At 39.6% G+C, this 22,157-nt stretch overlaps 1 protein-coding gene across 1 annotated transcript in view; it reads left to right on the top strand.

Annotated features, from left to right (window-relative positions):
* LOC105824874 (PR domain zinc finger protein 2-like) overlaps positions 1 to 22,157 on the top strand; it is a 113,072-nt gene that overhangs the window by 16,660 nt on the left and 74,255 nt on the right. Inside the window, 3 exon segments of the mRNA XM_012662485.1 lie at positions 8,262 to 8,379; positions 10,340 to 10,443; positions 21,719 to 21,871. Of these exon segments, the coding sequence (XP_012517939.1) occupies positions 8,262 to 8,379; positions 10,340 to 10,443; positions 21,719 to 21,871 (375 nt within the window).

The raw sequence follows: 22,157 nt of genomic DNA, 5'->3' as shown, positions 1-22,157 counted from the left end.
GTAAAGCACTTAGGCTAGTGCCTGGCATATAGGAAACACCATATAAGTTATTATTTATTATTATTATTTTCAACCCGTAACTGAGTCCTGATTCTGCCCTGTAAAATACCTTCTAATCACTATTACTGCTTGAATTCAGACCCAGATGTCCCTTGTCTGGACCATTACAGAAACCTCCTGACTGATGGCCTCACCAGCAGTTTCTCTCGCCATTGAACTGTTCTCTGCAGGCCTTGAGTACGCCTTACAGAACATAAACTGGCCATCCAGGAAGCGAGCAGGGCGAGCCATCACTCTGAGTTGTTGGAATGCCTTCTTGGATCAGCTGGGATTTGAACTTGACTTAGAAGGATGCAGAAGATATTGACTGGTCAGAAGAATTGAGACCAGGAGGACCAGTGGCTGGAACCATTGACAGATAAAAGCCTGAACTGAGAAAAACCCAGATGCCTGTAGGGGCCAAGGAGGAACTTTAAGAGTAAAATGGGAAGTTTTCTCCCTGTGATTTCTTCAATAGAATTTTTTTTTTTTTAATAAAGCCATGGGTATACCATACAAACCTGTCTGACTTCAAAGGCTGTAGCCCTATGGTTTGCTGCCTTGGGTGAAGATAGTTTGAAAAGTTGCAACTCCTTTCTCACCAGTAAAAGCCTTACTGGGAGGCAGGAGAAAGCTCCTTTTCTTGCTTACCTCTGCCCCGTTCTTACCTGCCCCCCAGGCCCCCCATCGCACCCCATTTCTGTATCTCCTCACTCTGCCCCACCCTTCCAACCACCCCATTTCTATCCCCACCCCAACCCCAGTCCCACCCTGTATCAGAATCTTCTGGAGAGGGGAAAGGGGAAAGCCCACAGGTGCCTGATTTTCTTTGCTGTTCTTGAACCTTGAGGGTCTCTGGTTGTAGAGGAATACTGGATTTTATTTGGAATGTTTTTAAAAAGCGCTTTGAACAAGCAGCTTTATAGAATGATTAATGAAGAAGACAGAGGGTTTGGAGAAGTTGCATGTAGAGTGGACTGGGAGCCAGAAAACCTCATCACGTGTCACTCCCCTGCCCACACTCCTAGTGGCATCCCACTGCTCTCTGAATGTGTCCAGCCCTTTTCTCTGCCTTCCAGGGTCTGCAGGTCCCGGTGGCGGTTGCTCTGCTTTCTCCCTGACTCACTCTGACCCACCCACAGTGGCCTCTTTTTGTTTCTGGTCATGACAAGCCTTTCTCTCCTCAGTACTTTCGTTTGGACTGCTCAGGCCTCACTGATGTGTAATTTCAGGTTTGAAGATGACGATGGCAGTGGGAACCGGAGAAAGGCATCAGGTATGACAGATTTTGAAGGTTCAGCAGCAGCGTTTGACTGTTGACCACTCTCTTCCTGGATTCCTTTTTTGGCTTTGCTGACACCACGCTCTTGGTGTCCCTCTGCCTCTGTGATGACTTCTTGAGCTATGGGACTCTTTTGCTGCTCCTTTTCTTACATTTCACTCTTTGATAAAGGCATCTTGAGGGCTTTGTTCTCTGCTCTTCTCTCATTCTCTGCTTCCTTTGAAGCATGTCTTTCATTCCCATGGACTCCACGACTGGTTTGGTCTGAATCCGTCTTATACCCACCTCTCTGTGCCCAGACCTCTTGGCAGTTGACTGTTCACAGAGACCACTGCTCTGAGCTGGGCATCCTATGCCAGGCCAGGTGAAACAGAACCTGCCTGTGCTGTGCCCTAAACTTGCCTCTCCTGGAGATTAATTAACCAAGCCAGCCCTAAGGGCTTACAAAATGCAAACTGCTGCTAGTTGGGAAGTGTTGTAACCCAGGATAGTGGGGACAGGCTTCTAGGAGGCTAAGGTGTCCTCTGAGTAGGGCAGAGGCCTAGGATACAAATGCAAATTGGCATTTAAGTAATCTTCCTTCCTTGCTGTGGTCTTAGCCCCACCACCCTGGGGTTTAGAAAGCAGAGAGTAAGCGCTCTCTTCTGCTTTTTTTTCCTTCCCTTGTAGGAGCCCATACAGGCATTAATGGTAAGTTGTTGCATTTAATACTCTGAAGCCATTGCAACTTATCCCAGTTTATTCTGGCGTATTTTGCTTGTTCTGATTTAGAGATTAGCAGTTAAACCCTTCAAATAAAAAGGACCCTTGTGCCTATTGGGGGGAAACAGCCCCCTACAGTTGTATTCAGGAAGAGGGGGAGGTGGGGCATGATGTGTAGATGGAGCCCTCCCCCCTCCACTCTGATCACCACACTCTTGTCGGTTTTGTCTCTAAGAATCTGTCTGGTCCTCTGCTTTGCAGCTCCGAGACAGGAGGTAGCAGCAGATTGGAGGCAGGCCAATTCAGTGCAGCGGTTCTCAAATCGATGTGTGTGATATCTGTGGATGTTTACCATGTTAGAAATTAAAATAACATTTTTAAAACTTTTTATTTTGAAATAATTATAGATTCACAGGAGGTTGCAAACATAGTAGAGTCGTGTGTACTCTTCTTCACTCAGCTTTCTCCAACAGTAACATCTTATGTCGCTGTAGAACAATATCAAAACCAGGAAACTGATTTGGTACAATAATGTTAGTTAGAATACAGGCCTTATTCATAAATCAGAAAATTTTAAGACTCCAGGTTAAGCAGTCACACACTTCATTAGCCATTGGAATGATGACATCATCACACATCATAGCCTCCAGAAAACTCCACTCTGCACACCTGAGAGTGAAAAAGGCAGATAACATCTTAGTGTTGTTACGACAATAACTCGGACCTTATGGAGCCCCGAAAGGGATTTCCCAGCGTCCCTGGACTTATGCAGTACGAGACACCACTGGGTTAGTGGTTGAAACGTGGACTCTGGAGTCTGACTGTCTGGATTTTATCTTGGCTCCACTACTTTACAACTATGTAGCTTGGGAAGGTTACTCCACAGGGCTACTCATAGTATGTGAGAGTCCAGACCCTGAAGCCAGATTGTCTGGGTTGGAATTACCTAGCTCTGCCATTTGCTGTGACTATCAGCAAGTTTCAGTTCCGTCTGTAAAGTCGGGAACGTAAAAGTACCTATGGTAATTGGTAGTGTAAAGATTAATTGAGGTGGTACAGAGTGGTTGGGATCGTGTCTGACGTATCCTGAGCACTCCATCCTTGTTAGCTGTAGTTATTATTGTTGTGAGGATTAAATGAGATAATGTGTGTAAGATGATAAGCACAGGTCTTGGCCTAGAGGAAGAAGATATACTCCCTAAGCTCCCCACCCCATCCAGCATGGGAAGGTCATCCTGGGTCAAAGGAAAGGTGTCAGGGGAACACAGTAGAAGGACCCGTCAGAGGCTCCCCAGCAAGGTCAGAACTGGTGAATCAAAATCTCTGTAAGCTTTCTTGTCTTAGGTAGCAGGAACAGAGAAGTTCGTCTAGCCAGTGGGCCTCATGGGGTGGGGGCCTTGATCAGCTTTTAATTGTTGCATCCTCACTGCCCAGAACTGTTCCAGGCCTGAGCAGGCACCCGGGAAGTATTTGTAATGATTGGTGGGCTGAATGAAGGAGAAAGGCTTTGGCCATTAATTGGGGAAGGGAAGGAATAGTGACTTTTTTTGAGTTTGAGGTAGGAAGTTGGAAACATCAGATTAATGAGATCAATTAATAATTAATAACTAACTTATTAAATTAACTAAAATTTAACACGTGGTATTTCTTTTTTTATTTTTGAGAGAGAGTCTCTGTTGCCCGGGCTAGAGTGCCATGGCGTCAGCCTAGCTCACAGCAACCTCAAACTCCTGGGCTCAAGCGATCCTCCTGCCTCAGCCTCCCGAGTAGCTGGGACTACAGGCATGTGCCACCATGCCCGGCTACTTTTTTCTATATATTTTTAGTTGTACAGCCAAATTCTTTCTCTATTTTTTGTAGAGACGTGGTCTCGCTCTTGCTCAGGCTGGTCTCGAACTCCTGAGCTCAAACGATCCACCCGCCTCAGCCTCCCAGAGTGCTACGATTATAGGCGTGAGGCACCGCGCCCGGCCGATACGTGCTGTTTCAGATCCATTCATTGATACATGTTGGGAGACTGTACTTCATTAAGCAGTCAAATAAGGAGTCCTCATTGCAGTCTACCTAATAGGAAAGCAGAGAAGTCCTTTAGTTTCTTCCATATTTATCGCAGTAAGTGTTAAAAACCCCTAAGACAGGAAAGTGCCTCTATGCAGGGACAGCAAGGATAGGGGTGCCAGGAGATGGGACCACTCAGAGTGAAGGGGCTCCAAAGCGGCTCTGAGTCGGGTGCCTGGCTGAGCTTGTGCTTAGCTCCCTGCTTGGCCAGTCTCCTCCACTCATTCCCTGTAGATGGGCAAATGGCCACGCTTTTCTCTTGGCCTTACCCCTGCCTGCCCCTCCCACCTCAGCCCTAGCTGCTTCTCTCACCTTCTCTGCCTCGGACACATTGGTCTTTTTGTCCTTCTGCTCTCTGAGCCCACCAGGTTTCCCCCAACTCGGGATTTGGTCCTCATTTCCCTCTTGGCATGTTTCCCCCATATTGTCGCACGGTTCTCTTCCTAGTTCTAAGCATTCTGTCTGAAATGACACCTCATCCCATCTCCAGTGCTGTGTCCCCTCTTTGTCCTCGATTTTTCTACAGAGCATCGGGCATTGTAGTATTTGATTTTGTGTGCGTTCCTCACTGGAGTGATGCATTGTTGAGGCAGATGTGATGCCTAGAACATTGCTGGCCCACCGGGGGACTCAGAGATATTGTAATAAATTAATTGAGTAGATGCTACAACTTCTTTTAGACAAGATCGATCCGGGAAGTGATCCCAGGATCATATTGTGATTCTTCAGTGTAAGAACCAAGATGACCCTGTTTAGAGTATGATATTACATGTAATACCATCAGGATATGTGTAAAAAAAAAAAGAGATCCCAGTTTATGAGTGTGTGGGGAGAGAATTTTTTTTTTAAATGTTCTTTTGTTCCAAAGGTTTACTTGTAAATTGGTTGCTTGAAATTGAGAGCATATCACATTTTCTAAAAAAAGGATTCTTACGTTGATGCAGAAGAATACCTCAGATTCAATAAATCAGGCACATGTGGAGAAAATACTGACCCTGCTATTTTATTTATTTATTTCTATCCCTCCCTTTTTCCAAAAAAGCTTTAAGTTAGCTTACAAAGAGTCATGTAGTCTCTCAAGTGTTTAAATGACACCAAACGTTTCAGGTGTACTGCCGAGCATGGGGAACGCAGCGTTGAATGAGATAGACACATCCGTCTTCACTGCACTCTCCCGGGGGAGGCACACGTGACACACAGTTACACAAATAATTATTTAAAATTCTCACAGGAACTATGAAGGAGAAATAAGGAAGAAGAGAGGGTGGTTCTATTTAAGAAGGCCAATCCACGAGTCTACCTTCTTCTACTTCTAGGATCATTGGTTTTCTAGAAACGTTTTAGGCAATGTGCAGCCACAGCCACTGCAGTAGAGATTCCAACAGCTAGAGAGGTGGGAGGGGGCCTGGGGCTGCCCCAAATACGGATTGGGATGCTGCAAATTGAGGTCCTCCTACTGTAGGTGAGTCCCATTGGAGTATGAAGGGCACTACAATAACAGGAAAAGCTTTCCTCTACTAGGTTAATGAATCCAGATTAAAAATAGTGGGTTGGCCTGAAGCAGGCGAACACATAGGGATTTTTCTTTCTTTTTCCTGTGGTAGCTCTGCCGAGGTCCTTTATATTCTTGGGTGTTTCAGAAATTTTAATTTATGTGGTCTCCAACTTATACTCGTTACAAATTTCCAGTGGGAATGAGCATTCCTGCCTGAGGTACCATCCTGCTGACATTTCCATGGAAGTCTGGAAGTTTTGGGGCAGAGGTTCTCAGATTATATTCTAGCAGAAACCCCACAGTGGTTACTAGTTTAGGCTGTAGAGTCAGACTGGGGTTCAGACCCAGGCCTTGAGCAATTTAGGCAGTGTCCCTAAACTTCAGTTTCCTCCTCTGTGTGTGTGGGGACGTATTGATATACCTGCCTCTAAGGCTGTTGGAGTACTCTGTCAAGCATGTAAGATGTTAGCACAGTGTCTTGCACTGAGGAAGTTCTCAGTAAATGTTTGTTATTAGTATTTCTGTAACAGTGCCTGGATGTATCAGTTTAGGTTCACAGACAGGCTGTCTTTTCAAAGTGCTGTGCTCCTAGGGAGGTTAAATGGTGCTAAGTCTTTGCTTAGGGTCCCAGCTGAGAACGGGGAAGAAAAGTCCATTTTACTGTACTCAAAGGCCAGTGCTGATACGACCCACAACTCTGGCTAATGCTTATTAATATTGCTTAATTTATCAGTGTTGTGAAATAATTATTATGTAGGCTAGGATACAGTTTAATACCCTTCTTCCCTTTGGAAAAAAATTATTCACATTTCCAAAAATCCAGCTAATAGATTAAAATTTTAAAACTAGAGATACTATATATAGAAGTGAGAAATGCCTATGCTTAATTTATTTGCACTTTAGCTAATTAAAAGTACCACAAGACCATTTTCTGGGGTGAATTTGATACTCTTATGTTTTGGATAGCATTTTGGGGGTTTTGTCAGGACAAAGGTGTAAATCAAGCGGGAACAAAATGTTGTGCTTCTGAGGCGTGTGCACTGTTAGCTTGGCCCTGAGATGAACCTGGAGATGAACCGTCTGTAGGTGCCCTCTCTCAGGCTTTCCAGCTGAAGTAGGCCAGAGAGGAGGCGACTGTGTTCGTAATGACTGTGGGATCTATTTCTCTTGAAGCAGCCTGTGGACTTTTAAAAAACCCAAAGATGGAAATGCTAGGAATATGCAAATTTAGATGGTATTCTTTTCTTGGTGCATAATATTCTTTAAAACTATAAGAGCTTCATTGTTTTGGGAAAAAATAATCTTTCTAGCTTAGAGTTTGCTTTTTGCCTATGTTGGTTCCTTTGAAAGTCCTTGAGAAATGTTTCCCTTTGCAGTGAAATAAAACACACTCAGACTACAAAACCTATCGTTCTTAGCAGTGTCGTGATATGCACATCAGTTTTTTAGGGTATATGTGGTACTTATTAGACACTTGGTTTTCTTTGGTTTGAAAGTTATTTTTATTTTTTATTTTTATTTATTTATTTTTTTTGAGACAGAGTCTCACTGTGTTGCCCGGGCTAGAGTGCTGTGGCATCAGCCTAGCTCACAGCAACCTCAAACTCCTGGGCTCAAGTGATCTTCCTGCCTCAGCCTCCTAGGTAGCTGGGACTACAGGCAGGCGCCACCGTGCCCAGCTAATTTTTTCTATTTTTAGTTGTTTAGCTAATTTCTTTCTATTTATAGTAGAGACGGGGTCTTGCTCTTGTTCAGGCTGGTCTCGAACTCCTGAGCTCAAGCAATCCTCCTGCCTCGGCCTCCCAGAGTGCTAGGATTACAGGCATGAGCCACTGCACCCAGCTGAAAGTTATTTTTAAAATAACAGTCATGTTCTACCCATTGGCTCAGATCTCTCCCTTCCTTACATACATACATATCTTATAGCAGTATTATTTCTTAGGATTACGATGAATTCCAGCCTCAACTTTGATAAGTAATTGTGTAAAATGCTCTATTTTGTAGCGATTTTGTGATATCGTGGTGACTGCTGTTTAGTGACTTGGTAAACAGTGGTAAATTACTGTTTCCTGGAAAGGTCACATTTCCAGTGAGGGACAACAGTAAATTGTAAAAAAACAAAACAAAAAACCCCAGTAAGTTGTAGTGGTGCTGTACTCTTGAGTGGAATGTTCAAGCCCTGGTCAAGTTGGGGGTTGTTGCTGGGGGGTGCACGTCTGAGGCAGGGTGGGACTGCCAGGATGGCCTTTGCAGTATGTGCTTGGAAGTATGCATTTAAGTGGGGAATATTGATTTTTATTTTCTAAAAGTGCTAACATGCAGATGGGTAGCCTTTGATGTAAAAGTAAGCCTAAGCTGTATTTTGCTGCCAGATTCTATTTCAGTTTAAAGCAATATAATGCCAGAGATTTTTATATTTTAGAAATGGCTACAGGTGGCTGGAACAAAATAGATTAACGCAGACATGCTTGGAGATTGCAGTGGCTTCCTTTGGACACTCACAAACAAGCATCAAAGCAACTCCTGAACTGCTTGACATCACAATTTTTAATAAGTGCTTTGGCCTGGCTTGCCAGCTACAGGTTTTGGTTACAGTTTTGGATATTTGTGTACTATGCTGGAAAAAAGCCCCACTACTTGAGTTTTCTTCCTTTTGCTATGATGCTTCTATCTTTTGACTTGTAGAACGCTACTGAGCCTGTGGCAGCCACTGAGACACTGGCCGAGGTACCTGAACACGTGCTGCGAGGACTTCCAGAGGAAGTGAGGCTTCACCCATCTGCTGTTGACAAGACCCGGATTGGTGAGTACTCTGGTCGCAGAACGAGAGGAGCAGTGAAGGGCAGGCTGTGCTGAGGCTTTCTGGGGGGCGTGTAAGGTAGGGAGCGCACCACCAGAGCAACAAGATTTACCCCGACTTAGAAGATTATGTGGTGTTTGTGCATTTTCCAGTCAAGAATCCAGGTTGGACATAGATTAGAAAAATAAAACCAGGAACACACACACACACGTACCCCATCCTTTGTGACCCGCCCAAGTGTCCCCCTCCTCTGTGTCTCCCTGGGCCTCTTCCCACAGAATGTGTTGTTCCCTCTTCTCTGATTTCACCGTGATTTGAGTATGATTATGCTATTATCTTTACCTGATTATTTTAGAATTATTTTTACATCTGTCCCCGTCATTGATTGTGAGTGCCTTCGTTTCTTATTTACCTTTATGTCTCCAGTACCAGACTCTTTATGGACCCTCAGTAGACGTTTAAATGAATGACATGACCTGAGTAGATCTGAATGCTTCTGGCTGGGATTTCTTGTTGAATACAAACCACACTGTGTGTGTTTGATCTTTGTGCCTAATCTTTAGACAGAAGGCTAAAGAAGTAAATTATAAAAATTTAGTCAAAATACAGTCTTGGAATATATCATGTTTATATCATGATTCTTGTTTTTTTAAGTTGTACTTCTGATATTCTAATTTATATATATGCGTATGTGTGAATAAATTTTTAACAAATGCTTTCCTAATTCTCATTGAAAACAGTGAGCAATTTGAGTATTTATATTATTATTAATATTATTATTGTTATTTTTAGAGATAGAGTCTTGTTCTGTTGCCCAGGCTGGTGTGCAGTGGCATGATGATGATAGAGCACTGTAACCTTGAACACCTGAGCTCAAGGGACCCTCCCTCCTTAGCCTCCCAAGTAGCTGGGACTACAGGCATGCACCATTGTTCCCGGCTAATTTTCTTTAAAGTTTTTACAAATTCCTAGGCTTAAGCAATCCTCCAGCCTCAGCCTTCCAAGGTGCTGGGATTACACTGCACCAGGCCCTGAGTATTTATATTATATTATTCAAATGAAAATGGTTCATTTCATAGCTTAACTAATTGATTGTGAGTCGTGTTGATGTAATTTATAGCAGACTTACAGAAAAGTGGAATTTGTACATCCTAGCTAGACGGGCCTGGCCCAGCCTCCATGCCACATTCTGTACGTACTTGAGGAAATTGAGGCTGAAAGGTGAGGGAACCTGTCCAGAGTGATGCTGTGTGCCAGTCCCCTGAACTCCGGGGCCTGGCTCCTGCCGTTGTACGGACTGCTTCCTCATCGTTTCTGTTTGCTTTATGGTCAGTGCATAGAGAATAGAATAACCCTAAGAATACTGTGGATTAACATATATTTTGGCTGTTTGAAACTCTGTAAAGCGAGTTGTTCTCGTAACTAGGTTTTCAGGAAGCATAACTAGGGAAGACAGGGTTTTCCACTTTAAGCACTTGAGCTTCAAAAATATTTATTCATAAAACTGTATTTCTAACCCTTTGTAAAAACAGCTCATGTTCATTAGAAATAATTTGAAATCTGTAGAAAAGCAGAAAGAGGAGTTTAAAAATTATTTGCAGTTTCACTCCATTCCGGTATTTCGTCTCTTCAGTTGTGATTGTGTTATTCAAGTATTTGTGATTGTACAGCATGGGTAGTTTTAGATGTAAAAATTAAGAACAAATATAAAACATTCTTTTCTAGTTATAAAACAACATAAGTTCTTTACAGACTATTTGGAAGATACGGGAAGAGTATAAAGAAGAAAAATGAAAATCCCCATTGAGGACTTGATTTAATTTGACTTAATCTCAGTTGATTTAACATTATATTGCTTTTAAGCAGTCTAGCCTTTTAACCATTTTGTGAGGCTGAATTAATTTTAATGCTTTCAATCTTTAAAATAACCACAAGTTATAAAAATATTGGTTTTATTTTCTAGGTGTCTGGGCCACTAAACCAATTTTAAAAGGCAAAAAGTTTGGGCCATTTGTTGGTGATAAGAAAAAAAGATCTCAGGTTAAGAATAATGTATACATGTGGGAGGTAAGAAAGAATTCTGGTTCTTTGTTTATCAGAGTTCTGTATATATTTTAAAGAAATCGTTATCCTGTTCTCTCAGGATTTGATATTTCAAAATTAAAACAATCATTTTAATGTGTTCTTTAAAATCAAGAATATTTTTATTAAAGAAAAAATGTGTTTCCCTGGATACAGACTGCTATTTATATATGCTTTTGTATTTTGAAACTGCTTGGCTGTCCTCAGCAATAAATGTCAAATCTATTTTTTTATATTGCCTTGTCTAGGATATTTTGCTTTGCAGCTAAGACCTTGACTTCCTGTGTGATGCTCTGTCACTTTATAGGCTTCCAGATAAACACCATAAAAGACACTCCAGGGTGGCTGCAAAGAAAACACCATTAGATTCTCCTCTATATTTTCGAAAGTAATTTCTGTGTCGCTAGGGTATTCAGAGTTGGATATATTTAGCACATGGCACATTTATATAGAGCTTTTAATTTTTCAAAAGTCTTCTATTAATTTCCTGTTCTCACAACAATCCTGGAAGACAGAACAGAGAATTAGCATGCTCCTTTGAGAGGAGAAGCAGTCACGAAACAGAGATGAACTGTCCTTCCCTGTGGGGCTCCTGTTTGAGAGGCTTGTAGATGCAGAACCAGAATGCATCTGCCTCGTGGAGAGGCAATTAGAAAGGTGTTCATTACACTGCCTGGGTTCAAATCCCACCTCTAGCTTCGTGACTTTGAGCAGGGTACTTAACCTCTGGGCTCAAAAATCCTCGATTTAAAAAATGGGGATAATAAAAAATATTTGATTAGGATGTTGTTCCCTGGGGTATTGCATGGAAATTCAGCATTTATGTTGAATTTAGTTTAGGTCAGTGCCCTCCCGGAAGCTCCTCACATTCTTAAAGGAACTTCATGGTGTAAGTCCTTTTTAAAGCAAGCTAAATTTTTGGATGGTGAAGAAAAGCATTCTTATCAGATTATCTGAATTGAATTACATCTGTTTTTCACACATTAACATATGAAAGCCTATGGATAAAAAGAGGCCTACTGTTGAAAAAGTAGAAACATATGAAAGCTTAAAAATAAAATATGGCTAGGAAATGTGTGGACACTTTCCATCGTGAAGTTCTGTGGCATTTGTATGTCTGAGGTGTGTTGTTATTTTTCTTAATGCTATAAGCAGGGTTTTTTAACTTTTTGAAAAATCTGACAGTTTCTATCAGTAATTTTGAGTTTCTTGTGAATCTGTTGTAATGTATCTTCTGACTATTAACGGGGAGGGGGGCGCTTAGGAAATGAGGATTTATGAGGAGAATCATTGCATTATGTTATTTTACCATTTTTGAGGTACTCTATTTGTAGAAAAACTGCCTCGCTAAAAAATATTAATTACTAAAGATATCGCCTGCATGATTAAAAATGTCTTGAGCACAGAATTATGCTCCCAAATAAACTACATTTTTAATTTTAAATGTTTTCCAGTGGAAACTGACAAATATGCTCACCAGGTTAACACTAATTTTAGTGAGGATAATGTTAGGGAACCAGAAAATGCTTATGCTAGTTCTGTGTGTTTAACACTAAGCTTGAACAAATACTATTAATATTAAACTTGATAGTACCTATTTTGCCCAATATAACAATTTAATGTTGAGCATGTTGTATAAGTTATTAAACAGTGCTTTTGGTAAATTAAGCTTCATTTGCATTGAAATTCATATATAGTATGACTTGATAATAGCTTGTTGACAAATTATAATTTAGAACCATGACGTATTAGGGACTCAGTTTCCATAATAAACTCGTTAACATTCCATTGTTAATTTAAGATGCTTTTTATATATTGCACTACTACAGTTTGCAAATCCTTATGATTCTGCTTGTTCTTTAGAGTCAGGTTTAAAGATTTAGTTCTTGTCAAAGCTGGCTTTTCCTTCCTGCAATTAAAAAAAATCTGGATCTCATTCAGGTAGTTCTGGCTAGTAGGTATGTTTGATACAGAAACCTTTAAACCTTTTGCTCTGTTAAAATAAAAGTAGATAGATATGATATATACATAAGTATGCATATGGCAAAGTATAGGAAGTATAAATTATAATGTACCTATTTCTTAAAAAGAAGAAAATGAAAATTGAGGAAAGACTTAATCTTTTCCCATTAATTTATTCCAACCCTGGTCTTATCCTCAGACTTGCATCCGAATGCCTCATATTAATGTAACAGAACCAGCTTATCATCAGAATCTCATCTTGGCATTTGTTCTTCCATCAAAGCCCCTAAGATCAGCTTATCTGTTAGCAGCAGGGTCTTAGACCCCAGCCAGAACTCCATTTTAAAGCTAATCTAAGACAAAGTGTTAAATTGCTTTTCTTGAGCCCTTGATTATCTAACCTAGTCTTAAATCCTATAAGCTTTCACAGAAAACATTCTATTAAATCAGAAATAACAGGAGAGAAACAGTAGAGTATCGTCAGGGTGAATGCACAGAATAGCCAGGTTCTCACAAGAGGAGAGCACTCTTTGATCAGCCTCTGGCCAGGAGCTGCTAGCCAGCTGAAACTCAGGACTTCATGTAATACTTCTCTTGACTGTTCCCATATATGCTGAGTAATCTGCAGTGTTTTAAAACCTCCTCTGATAAAATCCATTCAAATTAACTTTCATGGGCCTCAGATTGCTTCTAATGAACAAAACTTTGGAATTGTTTGAATAAGAATTATTTTAATAAGTCTTTTTTTTTTAAAGATAGACTTAATTTTTTAGGGCAGTTTTATGTTCACAGGAAAATTGGGCAGAAAGTACAAATAGTGCCCATCTACCCGCTTCCCTGACACACGCACAGCCTCTCCCTCTAGCAGCATCCCGGAGTGGTGAGTTTATTGCAGTCCCTGAACCTGCACTGACACTTTGTTGTCACCCAGGGTCCATAGTTTACGTTAGAGTCATTCTTGGTGTTGTCTGTTCTAATGAGTCTTTTTTTAAAATTTAAAATTAATACATGCTCACTGCAAAATAATATAAACAATACAGAAAAATATATGCAAGAAAGTAAAAAATCATTTAAACTCCTACCATCCAGGTATAACCCCTGTGAATGTCTTCCTGAACATTCTTTTAACTCTGCTTCTCTGCCTCTGTTTTTATTCTGTTCCTCACACACACTAGTATGTATACAAACACCGTATATAGAAACTTATGCATTTGAGAGCAAACAGTGCATGCAGTTTTTAATGTGCTTTTTTCTTTCAATACATTGTGGATATAGCCATGTCAACTGCTTATTTACATCGTTATTTCTTATGCCGTCCTAGAATTCCATTGTATACCAGTCATGAGTTATTTAAGCAGGCCCTGTGTTGAACTTTTAAATAGTTCTAATCTTTCATGATTATAAATAATTCTTCAAAGTATAAAGATCACTGTATATATATATACATGTGCTGCCTTGTCTGATTATCTTCTTAAGATAAATTTCTTGAAGTATAAATGTTAAGCCAAAAAGTTATGTACATTTTAACCCTTAATACATTTTGCCATAGCCCTCCAGAAGGATTTGTATTAATTTACGTAACCACCAAAAGTACGTTTTTCTTCCTAGCCTTTTAAAACCCAGTATTGTTCATCTTTTTAATAATTTTTAAAAATTCATTCTCATAGATGAAAACTGATAGTTCATTACTTCTATTTGCATTTTGTTCATTCAGACAATGAGTCAGGGGATGAAGGGAAGAAGTAGAATTTCCTGTATCAGTTCAAATTGATAGAGAAATTGTCTCTTTATAATGCGAAGACTTTAACTTTTTTAAGGAAGTGAAAACATTTTTTATCAGTCTGCACTGTTATGATTAAATATTAACAAGTGGTTTTATAGACCTTGCTATTTCAATTCTTCTAATACCACATTATTTGTGAGTTAAAATGGCAGGCAAGAAGAAAAAAGAGAGTAGTTAATCAGCTGGTTCTGCAGAGCCTTTTTTCAGAAAGTACTACTCAGCTCTCACTGCTGCTTTCCAACTCCTAAACCAGACGTCAGAGTTGCACTGCGGGGAAAGGTCTAGATCACCAGGGAAATCCAACCTGCTGCCTAATTTTTTTTACAGCCTGGAGCTAAGAATGGTTTTTATATTTTTAAATGGTTGAAAAAAATCAAATGTTTTGCAACATGGGAAAATTATATGAAATTCAAATTTCAGTTCATGAATAAAGTTTTATTGGAACACAGCTATAGTCACTCATTTACATATCATCTATGGCTGCTTTTGCCCTGTAACAGCAGAGTTGAGCAGTATGACAAAGACCATAAGACCTGCAAAACCAAAAATATTTTTGTGTGGCCCTTCAAAGAAAGCTGGCCAAGCCCTGGTCTCAGTGTGTGGAGAAGAGAAGCAATAGGAGTGAACATGGTGATGTTGGGTTTCAGGTTTACTGAGAAGCTAAGTGGTTAATGGCAGTGTACAGATTTTGAACTCGATACTTCAAAGTGGGGTGACTGTAGAATTGGTTGTTACAGAAGTGGCTGAGCCAGTCATCTTCTCTCAGGAACTGTGGGACAGATGAGGAGGACATTGAAGTGCAGAGAATTAAGTGATCCTTTCGAACAGGTTAACCTGTACACATATTGGCAGCTTGGTCTGGTGCAAAAAAAAAAAAAAAAATCTCTGAGAGTTTATTTATTAACTCATTTAATACTTATTTGTTAAGCTTTTACCATGTACCAGGCACTGTCCTGAGTTCTGGAACACTAAGGCTGGCCTATAACATGAGTGGTGTTATAAACTACTGGCAGTACCTCATGGAGATTTTTATTTGTGGAATAAAAGAATACTAGAAATGACCTAGATCTTTCCACAGATGAGAAATCTGAGTTCCAAGTAGCTTGCTTGGTGTTTTAGATCTGTCATTCCTGGGGTCAGGCCAGGAGCCCATGTTCCTTGGTTGCCTGTGTAGTCCTTTTGCATTAGCAAAGCCCGGAAACTGTTATACTTTTTTGCATTGTAAACCGTTTTGAAAATCTCCCCAGAAAATATATAAATGTACATATATACACAAAATTCTGCATATTATTTCTAGGATTATATGGAATTCTTAAACATCCATGATCCAAAGATAGAATTTCTGATTTAAGAATAAGAATAGACTCTTTTATTTATCCAGTGGATGTTGATCGGGGGCCTACTGTGAACTAGTCAACATTTATTGGGAGATTTTCCAGAAACATTTGTGTAGTTGTAGGTATGAAATCTACTCGGAGTAATTTCGAAAGAGAGGGTTAGTCAGTGTGGCTTGCCAAGTAGAGTTGGATATGAGACTGGGCTTTGAGGGCTTGAGATGCCAAGCTACTTATTTTCAAAATCTGTATCTTAGACTCGCTTATAAAAGTAACCTGTGGATTGGGAAATGTCCTCTGACAAGTGGGCTTATTGTAGTAAAATGTTCCATCATCGATTAGATTCTCTTTTCTTTCCCTTATTCCAGAATCTTCAGAACTTTTTAGAATACAATGATGCATTAGGATAGTTCTTAAAGGAAGTCTCTGATCTCCTAATCTGAGGAGTGAAGTAGTTGATACTGAAGATCCATTTTTGTAGCCACCGGAAAGTTAATTCGATAGGGTGGCAGTTTTATTCTGTAACTAAAATCAACTGAAATCTGAACACACAAAGAAGGTACAGTATTTTCTAGATAGTGTTAATGAAATTCTTTATAACTTATGAAGATACAACTTTCATTAAATATTTTCATTGAAATGCTTTTATACCAAAGTGAGGTTATCCTTTTTTTCTTTATCTTCACTTTTAAATAAGGTAAGTTCCTCATAGATTTGTTTGACTACAAATTAGATGGTGTATATGAAATTAGTTGATACAGACAACTCTGGCTCAGTAAATACTACTTGAACCTGAACATCAGAGACGAACACTTGAATGATCACTTAGAGAATAAAAACATTTTTTTGGTAGTTGATTATGTTTTAAAAGACAATCAACTAGGACTTATTCCTGTTATGTAACTATATGTTTGTACCCATTAACTAAATGTTTGAGGTGATGGATATCCTAAATACCCTAATTTGATCATTATACTATGTATGTATGAAAATATCACATGTACCTCATAAATAGGTACCATTATGTATCCATAAAAAATTTAGAAAACCAATATGCTGTAGACACTTTTCTTCATCAATAAATAGGTCAAAATTAAAAAAAAGATTACCCACTAAGTAATGTCTTCGTTTTGGCTTAGAATTTCTTTCTGCCCTAATGTTGGAGAGTATGGGCAGTATTTTGAACCAAAAAAATTAGAATAGTGATGGAAAAGGGTGCGGATCCCAGGACTGACTTGTGAAAGCTGAGCCAGGATTTACCAATGGAGACTCACTGGAGAGAAATGTGGACCTGCTGCTCGTCTTTCAGGAATAGACAGGGAAAGTGGAGAACGGTGTAGATCGTGAGATTGGAAAATCAGCAAGCCAGATCCCAGAAAATGAAGATATGACAGGGAGCCTCGGCAGAATGGACAAACTAAAAGGGGGGCCAGGGCCTTGGAGAGGCCCCACCAGTGGTGTGTTAGAGCCGAGGTCACATGCAGTGGAGGGGGGCCAGAGGACGGCCGGCAGAGGTGGCCTTACTGCTGTAGACTCTAATGTTGGGAGCTGCTTTGGGTAAATATAAGACTTCTCTCGTGAGGGTTGCTACGGTATGAGAAGGTTTCTTCATTCCATGTCTTAATTCTTGAATGATTTCTCTCAAAATAAGTTGGTTAACGCAAGTTGAGGTTGGGTGAGGACCTTGTAGGGGAACAGTTGAGGATTCGAATGATGATAGTTTGCATTAATTGAATGAGAATTTTTTTAAATTACAAATTTGAATTAATACATGTACAGTGTAACAAGTAAATAATAAGGAAGACTGTAAGTTAAAACCCTCCTCACTCCTATCTCCCGAGGCAACTAACAGTTTGGTTTCTTCTTTGCAAACCTTTCTCTATATTGGCGTGAAGATTTAATTTTGAGTGTGTGTTTAAATTGGCATGTGTACTAAAATTTGAATGTAAGTATTTTATCACCATTTCAAAATGACTGGATTAAATTGAATGGAAATTTGGTGGTGTGAAAATTACCTTTCACTTGACAAAGAGTGAGCGCCCAGCCCCCAGCCTTTGTTTAGTGGTAAAGACAGAAAGGAGGCTGGGCCTAGAGGACACTCTAGGGGAGGTTAGGCCTGGAAAAGAGGAGTTTGGAAGGAGGAAAAAGAGAAAGGTAAGTTGAGAACGCCTCTCAGTCGGACAGAAGTATGAGCCTCCCTCTCCCATTCCCTATCTGCATGTCTGTTTTATTTTGGTGTAGGAAGAAATGAGGGCACCAGGTTTGAATCCTGGTTCTGATTTATAGTGACTTGATTATTCTACTGAAGTTACCAACCTTTTGTAAGTTTCCTCATTTATAAAAGGGGCTTAATATATCATAGGTTATTGTACAGATGCTTACAAAGGTTACATAAAATAACACGGAAAGCATCTAGCTCAGTGCATGGTGTAGTGCCACTTCTCTTTCTTCCGTTCCTTTCCTCTGAGTGGGGAGTTTGAATCCGAGAGTAACTTGGCAAAACTGTTTTATGATAGTATATAATCAGGTACCCTTGCCTTCTTAAAAGGGACTATTTTATAGATTGGATCAGGAAAAAAATTATTGATCATATGGTAATATTTCTCTTTGGGATCAAGTCAGCTGACTATTTCTTGGCCCTTATAAAAATCTGGAAATAGTTTTATTGCATGTCATTTATTACCTGCCTTTCCATTGTGTTTGTGTGAAAGGAAGAAATTGTGGTCGTTTCCCCACTGTCTTCCCACCACCTTAGCCTGATGGTGTGTGGCACGTCACACTCTAGTAATTTATAGTTAAGCAAAATTCTGTCACATTTTGGAGATAAGTTCTCTGTGTCAGTCACTGAAATTAATTTGTTTGGAAACCAAGGTTTGACCAACTAAGATAGGAATTGTATAAAAACACATTTTCTTCCCAGTTCTTAAATATAAGGTTGAACTCTCAATAAAAACAAGAAAGCTACATACTTTTTAAAAATGTGTGTGGATTATGAAGAGGATTTTAGCTTAGCATTCAGCAGACCTTGATTACCTTCATTCAAATTTAAGTTTTCATTCAAAAGACTTGCTCTTCCCACTCACCTCCCTTTTTTTGTTTTTTGTTTTTTTTTAAGAGATGAAGTCTTACTCTGTCACCCAGGCTTCAGTGCAGTGGCTTGATTAAAACTCACTACAGCCTCTAACTAATGGGCTCAAGCAATTCTCCCGCCCCAACCTCACGATTAGCTGGGACTATAGGTGCATACCACCACACCTGGCTAATTTTTAAAAAAATTTTTTTGTAGAGACAGGTCTCATTATGTTGCCCAGGCTCGTCTTGAACTCCTGGCCTCAAGCAATTCTCCCACCTTGGCCTCCCAAAGTTCTGGGATTATAAGTGTGAGCCACTGCTCCTTGCCCCACCTTCCTTTTTTGCTGTGTAGATTATACTATTATAAATTAGTGGAGGAAAGGCCCAGATAAACAATAGAAGGAAAATAAAAATTATGAATTACCCCACTTCTCAGAGAAAAACATTATTGACATTTTTATACTTTTAATTTCAGATTTTTCTCTTCTTATATTCATATGCTTAAAATAAAAATGGTTATGTAATCCATACTTTTTATAAATGGCATTATTCAATCATCAATATATTGTAAATGTACTTATGCCAATAAATGTATTTCTTCAACAGCTAGTTATTTTTATTCTCTTCTAATTACAGAAACGTGTATTTAGTTTATTGGAAAAATTCTTAAAGGATATAGAAATATCTAACAGAAAGTAGAAGTTTCCACATCATTTATGTAACAGTACTTTTTTAGTACTTCTTGGTTTCAGCTATCAGAATGGACCATAATTTACTAAGCTAATTCCATATTGCTTTCCATTTAAAAGCCATGAATTGGAAACAGTTTGTAGTAAACCACACTACTGTAAGCATCTTTGTACATACATCTGGGTACGGTTGCCCGATGACCTCATTAGACTAAATTCCTACAAGTGTATATTCTGGTTAAAGTGTATTTCTATTTTAAAGCTTTTTTAAAAATCCTATCCAAAAATATTCTATCAATTTGTTCTCTGATCAGCAATGTTTGGGGGAATATCTGTTTTTTCATACCTTTTCCAATCTTATTTTTTCTTAAAAAACAATTTTTGCCAGTTTAATAGGTAAAAATTGTTTTAATTTGAAATTACTTTTGATTATTAGTTAAGTTTAACTTTTTTTCACAATGTTTTGGCTATGTGTGTTCCTTTATGAATTACTTGTTTGCCTATTTTTAAAAATTGAATTGTTCATCTTTTTCTGTAAAACTATTTTCTTTTTGCACATCAGTATGACTTAGAAGGTGCCTTAGTCTCTTTTGAAACAAAATGAGCTATGCATACAGAATGCACTCAACTGGAACATTTTGCTTTGTGCAGAGGTTTATATTGACCTGAGAGCCAGGAAGTTCCTGCACGGTCTGTATTGTTATCCTGAGGCAAGTGGATAGACTCTAGCCGCCTTCTGAACTGTGTGGGATTTTCCTGGCAACCAACCATCTCTGTGTTTGTCTCTGCAGCCTCATCGATCTCTGTAACTGTCCCGGTATTCGGGTGGGGAGAGAGTGGGACTCTGCTATCCACTGTGATCAATCAAAACAACACTTTTTATACCTGAGCTCAGTGTCAGTTTATATTGGGGGAAGGGGAAATATGCCTGTGTAAGTTACTGTGTACAAATATTCTCTTTGGTGCTTATGATGATTAAATAAAATAACTGCAAAGCACCTTCTAGCATGGAACTTGTCTTGCAGTAGATTCTTATTAGATGATGCTGGTCTTTTAACCAGGGTGGTGATAAACAGAGGTCAAGCCCATCTTCATTACATTTAAGTAGGTGACTTTGGGAAAGTTATTTAGTTCTTGAGCTTCAATTTCCACATGTTGAAAAGAGATATAATCATAAACCTGCTATATAGGTTTAAATGAGACAGTATGTCAAGCATGTAGCATTATGCCTGACGTCTGACTCCCAAGGGGAAGAAAATAGTGTTAGTGCCCAGTAAGGTGGATGCTGCGCCCTGGCAGTCACAGGCTCGGACACCCACGCGTGCCCAGAAAAGCAGAGTTCTCACCATCAGCTGGGGAGTGGGAGCTTTGTTCCAGAAGGAGAGGTGCAATAAAGAAAGGGGATAATGTGAGTAGGAGAGGGAAGAAGGCATGAGTGGAGAGGTCGTGGGGAAGAAATGGAAGCATCTAGATTCTTTCCTTTCTTCCTAAAAAGAAAGTAAAAGACCCATTTCTTTTGCTCAGCACATCTGTCACCAGTTGATCCTGCAGTTGTATTTCAGTGCCTACTCAGGTGTTTTACAGTCTAGTTTTGGGGAAATAAAACAGATATATGTATGTATAAGCAAAATAAAAATTAAAATAGTGGCTACATAGGTGTTCTTTAAAGCGAAGGAATGGTAAACGAGTGCTGGAAGCATCTGGGGAAGGAATTGGCTCGTCATGGGTGATCAGGGAAAGCGTCTTGCAAGAGTAAATTTGATCTGACTCCCGAAATAGTTTTTGATTCTTTTTTTGTTTTGAAGGGCACTACTATTTCCCAGAGGATGTTCTATTACACCTTAGTCGTGACAGATGCTCTGGATAGAGCTGACCACTGAGTTTGTGAAAGCATCATACTGTCACCCATGTGGCTGGTTCACAATGTATGTTCACTTCCTAAGGTCCCTGTTAACCTTGCCAGAAAGGGACCTGCTGAACAGCCTAGCCCAGCAGGGTCAGGCTCCTGCACTGGACTGACAGAACAACCCCGAAAGCTTGGGATTTGGGTGCTGCCAAATACTGCTGCAAGCTCAGTTTTCCTCTTTAAGTTACACTTTAGGGAATGTGGTTGTTGCTTGTCTCTGTGTACATATTTGTAAAACATTTGGAGATCATCAAGCGTTAACTCTTTTAAGTTTAGGGGAAAAGAATGAACATGCCCAAATAGGAGAATAATGAGAATTACACAGTTTTGGATTTCAGTTTCCACCTTGTATTTTTCTTTTCTCTGTTGCTTATTTTTGTTTCTATGAAATGCGTTATAGAGTACTTGCAGATAATGAAAAAGAATTACCTTAAAAGTTGAAAATGGAAACATTTTAAAGATACTTGTATTTTAACAAAAGTGTTTTGTTTTGTTTTTTTCCCCCACTCCCAAGGTATATTACCCAAATCTGGGGTGGATGTGCATCGATGCCACTGATCCAGAGAAGGGAAACTGGCTGCGATATGTGAATTGGGCTTGCTCAGGAGAAGAGCAAAATTTATTTCCACTGGAAATCAACAGAGCCATTTACTATAAAACTTTAAAGGTAACAGTGTTAGAATTAGTTTACTGTTAGTTACTCTGCTTGCATTTTTCTAAATGCTGTCCTTAGTCGTGACTGACAATAATGACTTTTTAGACTTTGAAAGGATTATATTTGAAAGTGGTTTGTCCACACACTCAAGGAGGTTCTGTGCTTTAAGCATATGGTTGCCACTGCTTCATATGTGTCAGGGAACTAAAGCATGAAGATCGTGTTAAGTAATTACATACAGGCATCTCTGTAGATACTGATGAGTTGAGCTTGTGGCAGCTGCTTCCCTCCTCCTAAG

This window comes from Propithecus coquereli, unplaced genomic scaffold (genome assembly GCF_000956105.1).
Source record: "Propithecus coquereli isolate 6110/MARCELLA unplaced genomic scaffold, Pcoq_1.0 Scaffold77, whole genome shotgun sequence".
In the NCBI taxonomy this organism is placed as follows: Eukaryota; Metazoa; Chordata; class Mammalia; order Primates; family Indriidae; genus Propithecus; species Propithecus coquereli.
Note: the sequence above shows the minus strand (reverse complement) of the source record. Positions and strands in the feature narration are given on the sequence as shown.